This window comes from Chlamydotis macqueenii, chromosome 1 (genome assembly GCF_036417535.1).
Source record: "Chlamydotis macqueenii isolate bChlMac1 chromosome 1, bChlMac1.mat, whole genome shotgun sequence".
Classification (NCBI taxonomy): Eukaryota; Metazoa; Chordata; class Aves; order Otidiformes; family Otididae; genus Chlamydotis; species Chlamydotis macqueenii.
Genome location: NC_141556.1, coordinates 24,291,491 through 24,309,786, shown reverse-complemented (window position 1 = coordinate 24,309,786; position 18,296 = coordinate 24,291,491). Strand labels below are relative to the sequence as shown.

The window sequence follows — 18,296 nt, the reverse complement described above, 5'->3', positions numbered from 1 at the left end:
ACCGGTTAGAGGACACGGCCGAGGACGCCGGACTGCGCATGCGCCGCAGCCGCCTCAGCTCCCAGTCCCGGCAGGCAGGGAACGAAGTGGGCGGGGTCGTAGCGCACCCGCCGAGGCCTGCGGGGTTGCACGGCGCATGCGCGGGCTGAGGGCGGTGGAGGGGGCGTGCCGGAAGTGGTGGATGGGGAGGAGGGGTTGCGTTGGGCGCCGTGTCAGGCTGGCCCGGTCGGCTCAGCCCGGCCAGGCCCGGCCCGGCCCGGCCCGGCCCCGCTCCGCTCGATTCGGCTCCGCTCGATTCGGCCCCGCTCGATTCGGCCCCGCTCGGTGGGGGCTCCCCCGCTGTGTTGGGCAGGCGGCTAGGCCCTTGCTGTGGAACCCCAGGGACGGGGTGCGGGGCCGGGCTGCCCAGCCTTGGCGAGGGGGCAGCCCGACCCGGCCCGATGCGGACTGGGCTGGGCTGGGCTGGCCTGACCTGGCCTGGCCTCGCCTGCTCGGCTTGTCCCTGCGTGGGGAGAGACTGCTGGGCCTACTGTCTCAGATCACTGCCTCCAAAACCATCACGAGGCGTTCTGTGTGCAGTGTTTATTCAGGAGTGGTGTCCGATCCGAAGGCAGCCAAAGTTTGGGAGCCCGGTGCTTGTAGATGGGCTGGGTGTGCTATAGCAGTACACTACAGTTCATGCTTTGCTACACTTAAAAGGCACAGAGATTTGAATTTCCCCATTTAAATATAAACATGCTTTCTGTTAGTGGAGTTGTCTGCATGCAATTGCTAAAGACAGCTTATGATCGATTTGCAGAACATGGCAGTTTCTAAATGAGGACTACTCCACTGAAAGATTTGTCACTAGAAATGCATCGCACAAGTCGGAAGTGCTGTATGTTGCATTTAGATTTTCAGCGCATTTCTAGTAAAGATGCAGTACACGTTTGGTTGGTGTGTTCTGTATGGCTGGTGACAGTACTTGAAATGAACTGATTTTTGCCAAAACTAACCTCTAGTAATGAGTTCTTAGAACTATTATCGATTCATCGTTTTTGATTTGTTTTGTTTTCCAGAATGTTTTGCAGAGTACAAGCTTAGTTCAAGCTCCTTAGTTGATTTCAAAGTTCCCTTTCATGAGCTAAACGACTGTGTCAAGCCTTAAAGCTGAGAGCAGTTTTGTGTGATGTGTACTTGGAAATAAAGCTGTTTATGACGACTCAAGGTGAGATTTTGTTGTTGTAGATGTGATTTGAATATGTGTCAGCTTCTGTCATTCTTTCACAAAACACATTCAGGCTTTGCAGAAGTTTCTAGTACGTGAATTCTCTTTTTCTGCAACATACATGTAAAGAACAAATACCTTCCAACTGATAACTGATGCAATGTGTAACAGTAAGCATTTTTATGCCTGGGAATAGGGTATAGTTTATAAATAATGCAGAAACTTAGAAACAAGTAGAATATTATATATATATATTTAGCAAAATTGTTATATTAAAGGGTTGTATCTGCATGTATTTTTCAGTCAGCTCTTCCTGAGGTTGATAATTTTCTACCTCAAGGAATAGTCATAAGTATTGTGGAATTTGTTTAATAAGCAGAAGCATGCATATACCTTCTGTGAATTTTAGCTGTGAAATTGGTTTGACCAAGAAGTTGTGTTAGAAGTAGCTAATTAACTGCAGAATCAAAAATAAGAATCACTGTAATAGCGTATGCCAGATAGGTAATTTCTGAGTTAATGAGATCAGTTAATAAAAGAAGCTGTAAAATACTGATGGAAAGTAGAAAACTAAATTAAGGGACTTGGGATAGAGAGAATGAGAGAAATGAGCAATAAAAAGACAGTTTAAATTATTGGTGGAGGTAAACATGATGTTAATTTGGAGGCCCAGTTAGCCTTGTATTGTCTTGTTTTTACAACCTAGCTGCTAATTTAAAAGATGAGTTTTGCATAGTGAGTAAGATTTGATAATTGTGTTATAACTTTATATTGTATTTATTCTGAACAGTTTTTTCTTTATAATTCCTTTGACCTATGGTCGAGCTCTTCTTTTCCATAACTGGTAAGCAAGCCCAACAAACCGAGTTTCAGAATATCGTAGAGTTCTCACCGAAAGCCAGTCTTTTAATAAGACACACACTACCTCTGTTCCATAACTAAATCAAAGTGATTAATGCAGTTTATATCAGAATTCAGAGTTTGTGCTTCTCCACTCCCAAGTATTCTTTGAGATTGCATCAGAGAGACCTGAGGTTTCTTTTCAAGGCACTGAGAATCTCTTTCCTGTTGAAATGACATAATTTAAACATTTCAGCCTTTTTTATTGGATCATCCCTGTATTATTTTTCCCTTCTCTGTGGTGTTCCATCTGGATGATCTATCTCCTGATCACGCTAACCGACCACAGCACAAGTTGTTCTGTGCCTGGCGATCTTCCTTAGCGAAATTAGCTCAGTTAGCGTCGTTCAAACCCTAGTTCTAACCACCTGTTCAGACAGCCAAAGAATGTAGGTGTCCTTGCCGCATCCTAATACAAAGAGTAACAAATAGTAAGATATGTTGATGAGACAGTTCATAAAATCCATCCAGAAGTGATACAGTAGGAAGTTCCCCAAATTGCCAAACTCTGTTTCAAGACATAGTTTATTTTAAAATGTAACAGCTCCAGGGCCTAAGAAGTATTATCAGAGTACATTCAGTAATTACCTGGTTTTGAAAACAAACCCCCAAAAAATCCCCAAAACCACCCACATAGCGTTTGTTTGTTATCTGTTTAACACTGGGGACTCTGTTAGAACAGAGTGCTAGCCTGTGTGCTAATACACAGTGTGTAGGCACCCCTAAGAAGGCCTTGCTATAGCTGTGGCTTCTCTTCCCTTTTTTGTCTCACCAATGACTTTCTCACTGTGAAGTCTTGCAAATTGGCGTATGATTTGGTCTTATTTATTCTGGCTTTGCATGCATGGAACATAATTGACTGATGGATTTGTAAGTAGTAGCTGCGCGAGAACAGAATCAGACACTGTTTACGTAGCAATGCACAATAATACTAGAAAGATCTGAAAAGCAGAAGAATGCCGTGATTGTAATATGGATATGTGCTAGGTCTGGTAATATCTTGGTTATGTAAAGAAAATGAAAGAACTCAAGGTAAGCAATTATAACATTTGTGGTTTTTCTGTGTATTATAAATATATATATTACATCTTTTTGTTATATAAGAATATGTTTCTATTCTTGTTAGCTGTTAGCCAACAGTTGAGCAGTGTCTCAGCCCTGTTTGTCTGCTTCTGTTGTACTTTTTGTTTGGAGGCTCACCGCACTTACTTAGGTCGCACTTGCAAAAGAAATTGCAATGAATATTATTTGTTGTCATTAAATGATTTTCTGGATCTTGTGTCCAAAGATGAGATGCATGTAGTGCTTTAGTTAAGCTTACAGTTTTATGATTCTGTAAATGCAAGTGAATCATGGAGCATGGAAGAATTCACAATGTACAATTTCATTTCATCAGAACAATTAAAGATCAGTTGGAAGTTTGTTGCTTAAATTTGTTATGTTCTGTTTTTGTCTGTTCATTTTGGTAAAGGTAGTAACTAATTGGTTAAAACCAAAAGGAGACAGAGGTATTGCATCAGTGATATGAATGTGTAGCTAGAGAAAAAAAGACTCGGCTTGTTCCTTATCCCATGCTTGTGATTTAACTTACTGGGTGCTACTATTCTTGATATTACTTTTGGGTTATTCTGCTTTTACGTCACTGCTGCCTGTGGCGCCATGCCTTCTGCTTCTTTGTCCAATTTCAGGTTACTAAATCTAGTCAAATAAGTACTATAATTGGCTGTCATTGAATGTGTAAAGCTGTGCATCATATCAGCCTCAGAGGGATAGATTAATGTTTGGTGGTGAAATATGGCGGGATCTACAACTAGTTAAAGGCTAAACCTTCTCAGATTTCTTTTAATTTATGTAAATATGTTACCAGATTTTGTTAATGTAGCCCTTGAGACTAAGTTGGCAAATAATTTATTCTCTTAATGAGAGTTGTTGAACCAATGAGGGCACAGATAATCTTATTATACTGTCCAGACCTTGTGTCACATTTGACGGGATTTTAGAGAAGTCATGTGTAATACTTTCCTGTGGGTCGAGTCTGCTTATGTTACAGTTGTACAAGGTCAGACCTTAATTTATCTAGCAACTGTGTATTTAATTTTAGAAGTATCACAGGACACATCAGCTTGCAGGGCACCATTCCTGGCTGTTCAAAATGCAGGCCCCACAGTAACAGTGGCAAGATAATGGGTTGAAAAGGTGAGAATATATGTTATGCTCGCCGATTAGACTAACAATGAAATTGTTTAAAACTGTAACATTTAATAGGCTGAGCCCAAATTTAGATTGCTCTTAATTATTTTATTGCTATGAATAACCTCTTTGCATGCCTAAGGGCCTTCTATTTATAGAGAGCAAAGCTAGGATTGTCTAGTTTATTTTAAGGATAAGAAATTAGAATAACATTAACACTCACATAACGTTAACTTTATACCTGTGTGTTTAAAAGTGAAGAAGGCTTGATACATTTCTTTCCAAGGAAAGATGCATCTGGCATGATTAGCAAGCAAGTAGATTTTCTTTTCGATGAAAAAACAGTGACTTCATTTAAGAGAGCAAAACTTTTTTTAAGGGAAACGGCAAGAAGTAGTCTCTCAATTTTTTTCAGGCATAGATGGAAAAAATCCGAAAAATTTCAGACTAGTCAAAATGTTGTTTAAGGAAAATGTTCTTTGTAATGCAAACACTAAAACATGTTTAGAGGAAGCATTGTTTCTAGTGGTCTGGTGCCTAGGTATGGTAACTGCGAAGTTTCCATTCTTGAATAGGAGAAGATTTTGCTGCTGAGCTTTTTAGCCTTTTCATTGCTACATCACGTAATGTACCAGGGATGTCTCTGCCGCTGCTCAGTGTACCAGCCATGCTGTTATAGTCTACTGTGATCCTAGTGGAACATCCACGCTTCCGTCGGACCTTGTCACCTCAGAACAGCATATTACCAGCAGTGATATAGCAAATCAGGCTCTCAAGGCACGTGTAGACCCCTGGCAGTGTGTCCAGCACTTGTGCTGTAGTGAGCTGTTTGTCTTAGACTTACTTTACCATGTCACAGTCGATTGCTACCTTACTAACTTTCTCATTATTATTAATTTTTTTTTGTCAGATAAGATAATTTGAAAACAGTACACGCAATGATTCTGAAACACTTCTCATCTGAGACCTTTCTGGTTAAGTCTGTGTTCAAGCAGAGCTCTATGTTGCCTATGGCATAATCAGTTCTGGGGAATGCAGCAAAGCAGGAGATAGCTGACCAAATGTGTATGAGTATTGTATGACCAGAAAGAATAAAACCAAGTTTCTATGATGACCTGTAAACTGATTTCTTCTTCTAATCTTTTGGCTATAAAGGGGAGGTAGAAAAACAATACATTTTTCTGAAAACAAAAGGATTTTCTTCTAAATGACTAGCCTTTTTTTTCCAGAGAGTTTGCAATATGAGGGCCTAATTTAAGGCCTATGTAAGTCTTCGGGAGTCTTTTTGGTTCAAGCTCTAGGGTAAATACGATATGATGGGCTGTAATAGAATAATTTTCAATCTCAATTCTCCTAAGGACAGCAACTTCAGTAGGGCTTGGAGGGCATGAAGGTCCGTCCACCTGGATCTGATAAGGTGATCATGAATCATTAAAAAGATGCTTCCAAAATTTCAGCAATGGCATGAAGTCTTCAAGTGGAGGATTTTCAAAATGAAAGGTGTGAAGAAACGGAAAGTAGCTTCTGTTTGTCTTTAAGCTGTTCTGGAGGAAACGAGGTTATGAATGTTACATATTTTTCCTTAATAAATTATCTTTTGTGAATTAACTCTTTAGTCTCCTTAGAAGCGCCTCCAGCTGCCAGTGAAATGTTAGTTTCTTCTAAAATGTACTTTCCTTTTAGGTGATGGCAGAAAGAGGTAGAAGATATGTTTATTGAGATACGCTTCTAAAACTGCTAGTCCAAAAGAGATTCTATCTTTGCTGTTTAAAAAGTTTGTCAGTCTTCTGTTCTGTTCTACAGAACAGTGTATGTTTGTGGGTTAAATGATGGAAGCTTTCAGGTGCCATGAGAATTAGGAAAGTGTTTATGAAAATAAACAAAAGAACCTTGACTCGGAATTCTCCTTCCTGTCAAGTGCATTGCCAACGAGAGATGAGGAAGAGAGGCTCAGTTTCATGGCCTTATTGCTGATGAGAATTTTACATTCTGGTTAATAAGAAAACAATTTAGAAAAAAAGATGGTCAGCTGCTTTGTTTTGTGTAGTTTTTTGAAGTTGCTCTGTTTTATATTACGCCTCAGAAGTTTGACGTGGGATACCTTCCTTTCTGCATAAAGCAAATTGTATTTAAAAAAATCCCACAACTTCTTATTGATTTCTTTTTGATGCAACAAATTTAATAGGCTTTCCTAAGAGTTTTAGAACATTGTTGTCATTGTTTTATAGAATTATGGAGAAGTTCATGTTGACCATCCTGTCCGACAGGATGTCAGTCAGTCAGCATTCTCAGTGATTTCAGAAATCTTTTTTGCCTGAGAAGTCGTACCTAAACTTCAGTATGCCAGAACATAACTTTGATAACTTCTAAGCATTAATACGATGTGCAGCAGATTTAACAGTAGGTAGTATGTGAAAGATTTGGGCACGTGTGTCTGCATTGTGCTGACCAGTTCATCAGTCTTAACTTATGTGTGAAATCTTTTCTTGGGCTGTTAGGCTGAAGCCTTGATTACAGACACAAAAGAAAAGAACAGAGAACCCTTCAGAAAAGCATTGTCTTTTATGAGCAACATCAAGGTCTGTTCTCCTAAGCCCCAATAGAAAAATAGCATTTTTTTAATTATTATTTGGGGAAGTTTTTTTTTTGCAGTCAGAGGTGGTAGTCAAGACCAAAGTTGTTCTTTTTTTTTCCTTCAAAGAAAATGGGACTTAAGTGGAGATTTTTTCCACTTTCTTTCAGATTCTCCATCCTTGCTGTTGAAAACTTGGGCCGTGGTTCCTGTACATGTTGAAAGAGGTGGGAAACTGCTTTATGTGGGAATCTGAGTCCAAGAGACCTTTAGCTTCTGAGTCAATCTGACTCTAAGCCCCTACTAATTTAATTTTGATTTGCAAGCTTTATCATAATATACTAAGTAGTAAAGTATTTGAGGATGGGATTATAATATTGGCTATGATACTTTGATTGACTTATTATTTACGGGAGCATTGCAGAAATTAGTCTAAAAAGAAACCTGGGTAGCACTTTCCCTTGAAGATCGTTTTCAGAAAATGGCCTCCAAATAATTTCTGCAACGTTGCTTCTCTATTTGCAAGATGACTAGGACACCCCACAATGGTTGTTCTGTGAGAAACATACAACAGATGCTTAGTATGATTGTTTAATAGTTGTGCAACACTTCGATGATGATAAGCATTCTGTGTGGTAGATACAGTACATTACTGTGTAAATTGTGGGAGTTTAAAACTTAAAAAAAAATAATTCAACATCTGGTGTCCCCAGTCTGATTAAAAGACAAATGTGTTAAGTCACTATGATCGAATCAAACAGAGAAACTTTGGCAAAACCCAAAGCCCACTTTTAAAAACCTAGTTAGGTACCAGTAGGCATATATTAACTTAAGTTTTTTTACTTATTGATCTTTTATACATATAAATACTACATTTTACACTTTGAGAACCTACAGGAAGATGTTGTAAAGAGCAACAGTTTTGATCTTCCAATTCTAGTTATAATTTACTAGCAAGGCATTTGGTTGATGTAGTATCACTAGCAAAAAACATAGTGAACATAAGCCACAGTTAAAGTTGATGATATGAGCAGACTGAATTTAAGCTGGTGACTACAGTTAAAAGGTTTGACATACTCTGTTCCTAATCCACTAAGCCTTCCAGCTACTCTCACACCTTGAAAATAATAGCTGGCATGGCTTGACCATCACCCAGGCTTGTGTAAATGTCTATTAAACTTCATGACTGCAGAAGCAGAGACTCCGAAGTCCCTAGTCTGCTTTGGTAGACCATGCCTTGGCAGTGTAAAAATAAAGCAAGATTTGCAAGTGCTTGTGGTTTATTGGTTGGGTTTGTTTGTTTTTTAATATATTAATGATCATTAAAAGTCATAATTAATGACACAAGACCATTGTTATGTTTTGTTGTACAACTGCCTGTCTATGAAGTCCAAAAATCTTGAACAGCCAGCAGGTTGAGGGAGGTGATTCTGCCCCTCTACTCTGCTCTTGTGAGACCCCACCTGGAGTACTGTGTCCAGCTGTGGAGCCCCCAACATCAGAAGGACATGAACCAGTTGGAGAGGGTCCAGAGGAGGGCCACGAAGATGATCAGAGGGCTGGAGCACCTCTCCTATGAGGACAGGCTGAGAGAGTTGGGGCTGTTCAGCCTGGAGAAGAGGAGGCTCCAGGGAGACCTTATAGCAGTCTTCCAGTACCTCAAGGGGGATTATAGGTCGAGGAGAAACTCTTCAGCAGGGCCTGTTGTGATAGGATGAGGGGTAATGGTTTTAAAATAGGGAGAGGTAGATTCAGAGTAGACATCAGGAAAAAAATTTTTACAATAAGGATGGTGAAGCACTGGAACAGGTTGCCCAGAGAGGTGGTGGATGCCCCATCCCTGGAAACATTCAAGGCCAGGTTGGATGGGGCTCTGAGCAACCTGGTCTGGTTGGAGATGTCCCTGCTCCTTGCAGGGAGATTGGATTATATACCTTTAAAGGTCCCTTCCAACCCAAACTATTCTATGATTCTATTAACACAAATAACAAAACCTAAAACCACAAATTAACGAAATAGGTTTTGCATTTGGTATCATCTTTTCTCAAATCCCTTACTTTTTATCTGAGAAAACTTCCCCATCCAGTTCCAGGAGAGGAGAGGTGACTACAATTTACGGTTGAAAACTTTTCATAGAAGCGTAGTGTAATACCTGAATAAGTACAATGTGTCATCACCCTCAGAACTGGTTGTGTGTTTCATTCTGAACTGCAAACGTTCTCTGTAATAATTCTTAAACAATTTGAGTGTTTTTTACTTTTTTTGTGTCTGTAATTTTTAAGTGTATATGTGTTTGTGTTTATGTTCATGAATTCCTTGTGGGTGGTTGTGTTTGATAGGAATCAATCATGAGGTGATAACTTTGTTTACTGTTCATTATTCATGCTTGTATGGAAATCATGTGTTCACTGACTTGATGACTGCAGCTTTTTAAAGAGGCAAAGTTTCTTTTTATGGTTCATGAATTGTCCAGTATTTGTCTGTAGATGAAAAATACAGTGTGTGAACAATAAAGAGAGCTTTTCCTAAATCACATGTCTGGTACTAAATGTTTTCAGGGTTGTTTTCTTTTCTATCACTGTTTTTAAACAGCAATTTTCTTATTTTTAATTAGGAATAAACTCAGTAAAACATTATTAAATTAAAAGAAATTTATGGAAACACCTGATGTTGTAAAAAATACCTTGAGCAAGTTATAATCCTTAGCAGTGTATTTTTGTGTATATTTCAAAATAGCTCATCATTATAGCTCACCATAAAAAAGATGGATGAAAGAGAAGATTTGGTTGAAGATCTGCTCACTGAGTACGCCATACAGCTTAGCATTCAAGAGTCAGATGGGGCCAAACCACCAGTGTCTTCCAGCTATAATGACAGGTACTGTTAATTCAATAGGTGTTAGAGATTATGCCACATTTTAACACTGCTTTGAGACATTGGTATTTAGTGCCTTATGCTTAACAATTCTTAGTTTGACTATTACGCCTCTTTCTCAGTGAAGCACTGTCTGAAGCAATGATTGAAAAGAGTAAACAAAATAGAAATGTTGATTTTGTTCTTCTCAAATGTTTCTAAAACCTCAAACTTTAAAGACAATAAATTTTGGTCTGTTAGTAATCTGTCTGCTCAGTGTCCCAGTCTTTCCCTGTGCACTCAGATACATATGTGTACAAGAAAAATTTAAACCAGAACAACAAAAAATCCACAGGGGTGATGCAATGAGGGTTCGTAAGTGACTAATATTATGGTTAAGAGTGGTTCCCATGATTTGGAAATGTAGGGCTCAGCTGAGCTACATGGCGTGATGAGAGCTTAGGGAGATGAGATTCACTTGGCTGCACTAATACTTCCCTTAGCTTTTCAGGCCATTTACCTTCTTATGAAAAATGTATGTATCAAACAAAGCTAAACTTTGTCTTAATAGATAAATAAATTCTGTAGATTACCCTGTCTGAAATGGAAAGATGTAGAACTCTTGGGCAATTGTTAACATTTTCTCATTTCCTGTGAGATCTCATGAAAGTTTGGGTTCTTATGGGGCTCCTGTTGTAGAACTGGAATTTTCCTTTTCACTGAAGACTTTCAGGAGAGCCACTGGGTACCCTTCCTTTTTGGCTGCTTTTTTTTTTCGAAAAAAAAAGTAAATCTGATCTATTTTTTAGTAATTGTTTATCACCAAAATATCTCAATGAACTAGCAGGCACCAGCATTTGAATTCCATCTCATGGAGGTTTAAATGATATTGTTAAAAACATTACAACTCTTTTTCAAGGAAAATGGTACCACTCGTATAAAACTCTCCTTCCTTAGTGAATATTGATGTTCTGACGCCATCACATTCTCATTTGCTATCTAAGGTTTCTGAATCTGAAAGGCTCATTCCTGTAGTGTGGGGCAAATGCAACTTTTTAGTCCATGTCAGAATTCTTTACTGAATTAGGAGTTTTATCAGGTCAAGCTGCAGTAGGAATTGCACCTAACTTGAGAACTTTGGGTACTCTGAAGGTGCACAGAACAGGTGTGACTTAGGAGGTCACAAGGCTCATCAAGATTGTAGTTGATAACATTCAAAGGAAAGTTGGCTCAGATGAGAACCTAATAGAAAATATTGAATAAATAATATAATGTATCTACTTTTGTTTATATTTTCTATTTTCTGCTTTTTTTTTTTTGATAGTTTTGTACCACCTAGTGAGGAAAATAGGAAAATTGTAACATCCATAAAGCAAGGTAAAAACCCTAAAATAAAATAGTCCCTTTGCAAAACTGAGCTTTCTGTATATTATTTTTCTAACTGCATCACATTTATCTGTTGGATTCTTTAAGGTCAAGTATTTGGGCTCCAAGAACTCGTGAAACAGAAATATGCTTTGGATGAAGCTGATGAAAGAGGATGGTTTCCACTGCATGAGGCTGCAGCTCAGCCAATTCGGCAAATACTTGAAATCATTTTAGATGGTGAGTAAGGTAAAAGTATCCCACAGGATAAGGGGAGCAGCAAAGAAACATAGAACAATAAACGTCCATCTACAACAACAGGCTAGAACTGTTTACTTAAAAAAAAAATATGAGCAGATCCTCCATGGAGCATTTTGCTTGCGTTCTTTAAACATTCAGGCATATTTTCTTTTTTTGGGGAAAGTTGCATAGTTACACTAGCAAAGAACTTGGACCGTTTTTAACGTTTTGTTCAGAAACCTGCAGACAGCAAAAATTACTGTTCAGTATTCAGTGTGTTTGGCAGTGCTGGTTAGGTTAAGTTAAACATAATTACAAGTAAATTTCATAAAGACGTAGTAGCATATACGGATTTCTGGTGTATGTGTTAACAGCTTTGTGCTTTAATTTTGTTTTATCTTTTCTCACTTTCTTACCTCTAGCATCGTATAAAACAATGTGGGAATACAAAACATGCGATGGAGAAACACCGTTAACTTTGGCAGCAAAAGCTGGCCTTGTGGAAAACGTACAAACATTACTGGAAAAGGGTGTTTGGCCCAATACCACAAATGACAAAGGAGAAACTCCACTTCTTATTGGTAACTGCCTCCTCTCCCTGGGTTTAAGCAAAGCGAGCAGCCGCACTTCCCCGCCACTAAGTACTCACCCGAGTACTCCTGTTGGCTTGTGTGGTTTAGATGCTGGTCATCTTTTTAGATGAAACTACGTGCCCAGCACTTGGTGATATGTACCCAGCATTCTTCAGTTCAGTGCTCATTATGCTTTAGGTGATCGCTGAGCTGCTTCTAAGAAAATGAGACCTAATTTTTTGTTCAAGGTACCTTCTCTGTGTCTTCAGGTGCTATAAGACCTTTACCAACCTGTCCTATTTGATCATTTTAAGGTACAAGTACAGTGCAAGAATAATCTGTTGTTTTAACTTGAATGTGCTTTTTCTGGGGGTCTGGAGGTTACTGGAGATTTTTAGTTTTACTAGATGATTACTTCAGGAGCAGGCAGATATTTTCAATTTCAAAACCTCCCCTCTTGCACTCCCCTCCCCCAATCTCATTTCCCTCCCCTTTTGCACTGAAAATAAGCTTCAACTGCGTTGAAGTACTCAATCTAAAGAAAGATTATTCCTTTAGAAGATTTTATGCTATTGGTAGACTTAAACGAGCTTTACTATACCTGAATAATTTAGCTATGTTAGCTTCTAGTTTCTGTTGAATGTCAAAACATCTCCATTCTTCTGAAGAGAATCAATCGATGAAATTAATACAAGATAATAGAATAATAATATACTTTTACAAAGGTAAATGCTGAAGAAGTATCTATTTAGTGGGATGATTTCTGCTTCCTGGTACATTTGGTAATACTCTATTTCAGAGCAGTTGTGGATAATTATGAAGACTGTTGCCTCTTAAAAGCATTCTTACTTGTATAATGGGACATTCACAAATTTTAAATTTGCTGACTTTATGACGCTGATCTCCTTCAGCTGCCCCACCACACAGACAGTGGAGAGATCTGCTATTCCAAAGGGTAGTTCAGAAGTCAAATTAGGCTCTTACTCAGGATCAGTATTTTATATGTAAATAATTTGCAGATGTAGTTATCGAGGAAAATTTCAAACCTGAAACCTCAAAAGGGCAGAACGTGGCCTTTAAGTATGACAGATGTCAACTGTACTTTGGCTGACAAGAGCCACTGAGTACATGCTAGGATTAGAGTTAGCAGGTGACAAAGTCACAAGTGAAATTTTCTGGGGACACCGAAATGTTTGCAACAACTTTAGAAGTAAGGACCATATTCAAATATAATGCTATTTTTATTGTTGTTTTTCCTTCTAATACTCCTGCTTTCTGTGAATCAAAGGGATGCTGCTTTTGGCCCCGTGCTCTAAACTGACATGTTTTCCAGCTTGTGTTGGTTTACCTTGATTTCCTGAGCAGCTGACATTACCATTTGTTTACCAGTAAATCGGATTCCCAGATTTCTAGGACTGGAAATCGTTTTAATTTCCTTGTATCAGTACAGAAAGAAAAACTTTTCTAAACTTATTAGATGTCTTTAACTTTCAAGACAACATACCTGAAAATGTAATTGTATTATTTTGTTCCTGTTTAAAATATCTTCAAGCTGTAAGAAGGGGCTCTTTTGAAATGGTATCCACTCTGATTAAACACAACTGTAGTATCCGCCAGCCGTGTGTAAAACGTTGGTCAGCAATGCATGAAGCTGCAAAACAGGGACGCAAAGACATTGTTGCTCTTCTTCTGAAGAATGGTGGAAATGTGAACCTTAAGGATGGATATGGAGTAACACCATTAGGTGTTGCTGCTGAATATGGTCACTGTGATGTGCTGGAGCATCTTATTCATAAAGGTATGTACTCAGGTAAAAGGGAAACGCACCTCTGCACTGGCATACATCTTGCCTGCTTGCTGAGATGTTTTAGGGTGACCATGGAAGAGGAAAGAAAGAGTAGTGATGAATGAGAAGATTTGGTTTCTTGCAAGGAAAAGAAGCATATATGAGTGTTCCTGCTAGACTGGAATGATCCTTACATGTTTCTGTCACACATGTGAGAGGAGTGGCTGAGTTAATACCAATCCATTTCAGTCAAGGAGGGACTTACTGCTATGCATGATTTTCTTGCCCTTCTTTATTTCTCTTTACTCCCTTTCCCTTCCTTCCCTCCCTTCCTCCCTTTCTTCCATGTACAGAATTATATTGGTATTAATTAATGAAATGAAATAGTTTTGAAATATGAAATATGCCAGAATTTTTAAAATCTTCCGTTGTGTCACTTAGAGTCAAAGCAGACCCCACTCAGGTGAGCATTTGAATTTGTGTCTGTACAGCTCTTGTTTTGCCTTTGAGTTTTAAATTTACCACAATAAGTATTTCTTGTTATAGTAAAGTTTTAACTTAAATACATCTGAAAATGAAGAGGAAAGTACTCTGGGCTTAGTTTTATGATGATCTGCAAATCCCTTTGCATGTAATTATAAACTCTGTATTCTCCTTCAAGGTGGAGATGTCCAGGCCTTAGCAGATGATGGTGCATCGATACTGTTTGAAGCAGCTGGAGGAGGCAATCCAGACTGCATAGCCCTTCTTTTGGAGTATGGCGGAAGTGGCAATGTGCCTAATAAGGCAGGACTGCTTCCCATACACAAAGCGGCTTATGAGGGGCATTACCTGTGAGTATGAGCTTGGGCTTTGCATTTTCTTTAAGACACAGTGTGGCACAAGGTCACGTTGAAGACGACTGTGGTAAACTTGCGAATGTATAGATCGTTTCTGTTTCAGAAGTGCCTAAGTTATGTTAGTTTGAGTTAATGTCTATGTGTTTTTTTAGCATAAACCGAGCAAAATGCAAAATACGCTCCTTAGAACTAAGTGAAAACCACTGAAAAAACTTAAACACAAAGTCGTATTTGACAGTACTCAAAATTGGTGTTTCTGTGTTTGGATCTTCTTGTGTAAAGTGTCTAGCTGCTAATTCAGCATATAGCTGGATGAGGGTCATTTTCTTCATGCAGGGAAGTGATGCCTAACTAGTTTTATTCACTGTTTTTTAGGGCCCTGAAGTATCTCATTCCGGTCACATCTCAAACTGCAATCCAGAAAAGTGGGTTAAGCCCTGTTCACTCAGCAGCAGATGGCCAGAACTCGCAGTGTCTAGAGCTCCTCATTGAAAATGATTTTGATGTCAATTCTCTCTTGGCTGAGCACATTTCAGATAGTTACGATGATGAAAGGAAAACTGCACTTTATTTTGCTGTTTCTAACAATGACATTCTTTGCACCGAAATATTGCTGAAAGCAGGGGCAAATCCAAACAAAGATCCTTTAAACTGTCTTCTTGTGGCAGTGAGAGCTGGCAACCATGAAATTGTAAGGCTGCTCCTATCTTACGGAGCCAACGTCAATTGCTACTTTATGTTGGTTAATGATACGCATTTCCCCAGCGCCATTCAGTATGCCTTGAATGATGAGGTGATGCTGAGGCTCTTGCTTAATCATGGATACAACGTGGAGATGTGTTTTGACTGCATGCATCAAGATATCTTTGGAAATTCTTTTGTGTGGTCAACTCCAGAGGAAGAGATTCTCCCTGGATGGACTTCTTCTGTAATAAAGGATAATCCAGTAAATACATACATACCTTCCTTCACTTTGCTCTTTTTGTTAGCCAGCTTTAAACAGTTCAGATGATTGTGCAGAATTAAGGTTAAGATACTGGCAAAATCCTTTTTTAAAACACCCTAAAAATAAACCAGCTGTTTTTCATTTTCTACTCTAAGATAGAGAAAATTACGCACATGGAGTGTTTTTAAATTGGGGTTCATATATCAGAGATTTAGGAAGGAAATTTTAAGAAATCATGAGGCAAGATTCTGGAATTTCTGTTCCTGGCCTAACTGATGGAGTAGGTGTGTCTCCAAAGAGATGTCGCTGTTGGACAAAACAGTGCTGCAAATTACAGCAATGTTATAATAATTACTGGCCTTCAGGCCTGTCCAGATGAATTAAGGGATCACAAAGGTTAAGCATGGAAGAAAATGGCTTTTGAAGTAACCTACCTAGGTATCACTTTATGACTGTTAAAGGTCATTGCTAATATTTTGTTTAAATTATCTTGTGTAATTTCTTTAAAATGTATTATTTTGGTATTCCTCTGCACAAATTTTGAAATTATGACTTGATGTATTTTCCATTTCAGTTCTGTGACTTTATTGCTGTTCCTTGGTTGAAACAGTTAGCAGGAAAAGTGGTTCGTGTTTTTATAGATTACATGGATTATGTTCCTCTATGCACAAAAATTAAGTTTGTCTTAGAAACACAGAAAGAATGGACAGAAATACGGCAGATATTGGGTAAATATTGAAACTTCCAGTTAATGATGTTGTGTTTTATTGTATTAGATCCCGTTATGTTTGAGGTGGTAGGTGGTGACAATGAGTGCACCATCACAATCTGTGTGCCATCATTCCTGACTCCGATTTACACAATATACATCTAGAATTGCAATTACTAATACCGTAACTTAATAATATTTCTGATATATGCTTTACTTTTGAAGTTCTACACATTAACCTGGACCTTCCACCACTGGTGGCACCAGTGATATGTTTCACCCTCCTTAACTTAAAAAAATCTTTTGGAGAATGTGTTAAATGTTCTCTTTGCATCAGTTAGTTTTATTTTACTTTTTATTTTTAAAATTTTAAATAGAATTTGATTTAGCATCGGCTGTTAAAGAGAAAAAATATTTATGTTTAAAACTGGTACCCTGTATTTAATTTTGCTTTGGTATTTTGCAGAAGTCATCCTTTCTGTTAGTGTCATGGGAACATCAAAATAATTTGGTAGTCTTAACTACTGATATTTCAAGTACCTTGAAAGGTTTTGTTATGTTCAGGAAGGCTAAATTAAACTGAGCTCTTTGACTGATGTAAATTCTGACAAGAAGTGTTTGTTTGGAAGACTTGGCAGGCCCAAGTATGGTAAGGAAGGTCTGGTCCTGGTGCCTTATTGATGCAGCAGAACTGGAAGGTGCCACAGCTGGCCTCAACATGCAGTTTTTAAGATGTGTGCCTAGGGAAAGGAGAAAGAGCTCATCAGTTACCATTGATTATGCTAAATAAGGTCCTCATTTAGGATGTTTTGGAGACTGAGTACAGTGTGCGTATTTCCAGAAGTAAGACAAGAAAAGGGTGATGGAAAGAGTTTGATTAATAGCAGCAGTATGTATCATCACAATTTTGAAGTGAAAAGAATGGTATTTTATTCAGAAGTGGCAAAATAATAATGCCCCGAGTAATAGATTTTTATGTAAATTTTATAAGAGCAAGTTTTGGGATTGTGAACTGGTTTACAGTCATTAATAATGGCATTGATTTTTCCACCATTTCTCTCTCACTATTATTTTTAGATAATCCTCGCCCATTGAAACATCTATGTCGTCTGAAAATACGGAAACTCTTGGGATTAAGGAGACTCCAGAAACTGTCATCCATGAAGAAGTTTCCACTTCCACCAGTTCTCAAGAACTATATCCTATATAAGGAATATGATCTGTATGGAAAAGAGATACATTTAGAATAATTTTTTAAAATAACTGAATACAGTCTGTAATTTGACTAATTTCCTTGCTGTTTTTTACTAGCTAAGGAGCTGCTTGCTGTTTTATATACATTCAGAACATTCTGATATTTCTTGTTAATAGCTCTTTTATGGGAACAATTTTTTCTTCCAAACTAGTTTATTAAACCTCATGTTTTAACACATTGTACTATCTAAATATAGGCTAAAATCAGAATAAGAACACTATAATAATAATGTAGAACAGTACGTTCTAAATGGGAATTGAGATTTATGAAGAATTTTCTGATGTACTTCCCAATGAAGATGATAAATACAATTGCTGCTTTCAGTTTGTAGTGTTAGTTTATCTATAAAAGAAAATAAATGTCTAATTTAACTTGGCAAAGAAAATTAAATCACTAAATGATTGTAATTGGCCAGAAGTGTAACACATTTTGTACTTTGAAAATCATGGTCCTGTTATAAAATTAAACGCTTCAAATATTCATTTTAGCTATTTTTCCCAAGTGTTTGCTCCCAGGTATGACTGCTGTGTGTGCCAGTACTGCATGTTTTAATGCTTGGCAAAGTTTGAGGGACTTTAAGTAGACTGTTTTAAAGAAAGAGTAGATTTTGATGGACAAAGAAACTAGGAAATCAAGCAGCATATTCCCTTGTTTGAGAAATATTGCGATGTCATAACTTTATGTTTCCTACAGTGATTTGTCAGGTTATTTCTTGACCAGACTAAACGAGACTCTCAGTCATGCTGTGATGTACTTGGCAGTATGTTTTTGCACGTATAGAGAAAAACACATGTAATTAAATATTCGCTATTCTATTAAAAGTGGATTGCACTTACTCCCTTTGCTATTCTACCATCCCTTC

The 18,296-nt window shown here is 38.0% G+C and overlaps 1 protein-coding gene across 3 annotated transcripts; it reads left to right on the top strand.

Moving 5' to 3' along the window:
• The first annotated feature begins 1,148 nt into the window (after positions 1-1,148).
• On the top strand, positions 1,149-18,270 carry ASB15 (ankyrin repeat and SOCS box containing 15). Of its 3 annotated transcripts, XM_086739988.1 has the most exons (12): positions 1,149-1,207; positions 4,209-4,303; positions 4,873-5,117; positions 9,606-9,746; positions 11,047-11,099; positions 11,196-11,327; positions 11,750-11,908; positions 13,452-13,697; positions 14,347-14,518; positions 14,900-15,470; positions 16,045-16,198; positions 17,257-18,270. In XM_086739988.1, exons 4-12 carry the CDS (start codon positions 9,634-9,636, stop codon positions 17,427-17,429), a joined length of 1,773 nt encoding a protein of 590 aa, XP_086596114.1. In that variant the 5' UTR covers positions 1,149-1,207; positions 4,209-4,303; positions 4,873-5,117; positions 9,606-9,633; the 3' UTR covers positions 17,430-18,270. The 3 variants fall into 3 exon arrangements, with proteins under 3 accessions (XP_086596114.1, XP_010122658.1, XP_086596115.1); XM_010124356.2 differs by lacking the exon at positions 4,209-4,303; XM_086739989.1 differs by lacking the exon at positions 16,045-16,198 and having other exon boundaries at positions 17,257-17,447.
• Positions 18,271-18,296: the final 26 nt, after the last annotated feature.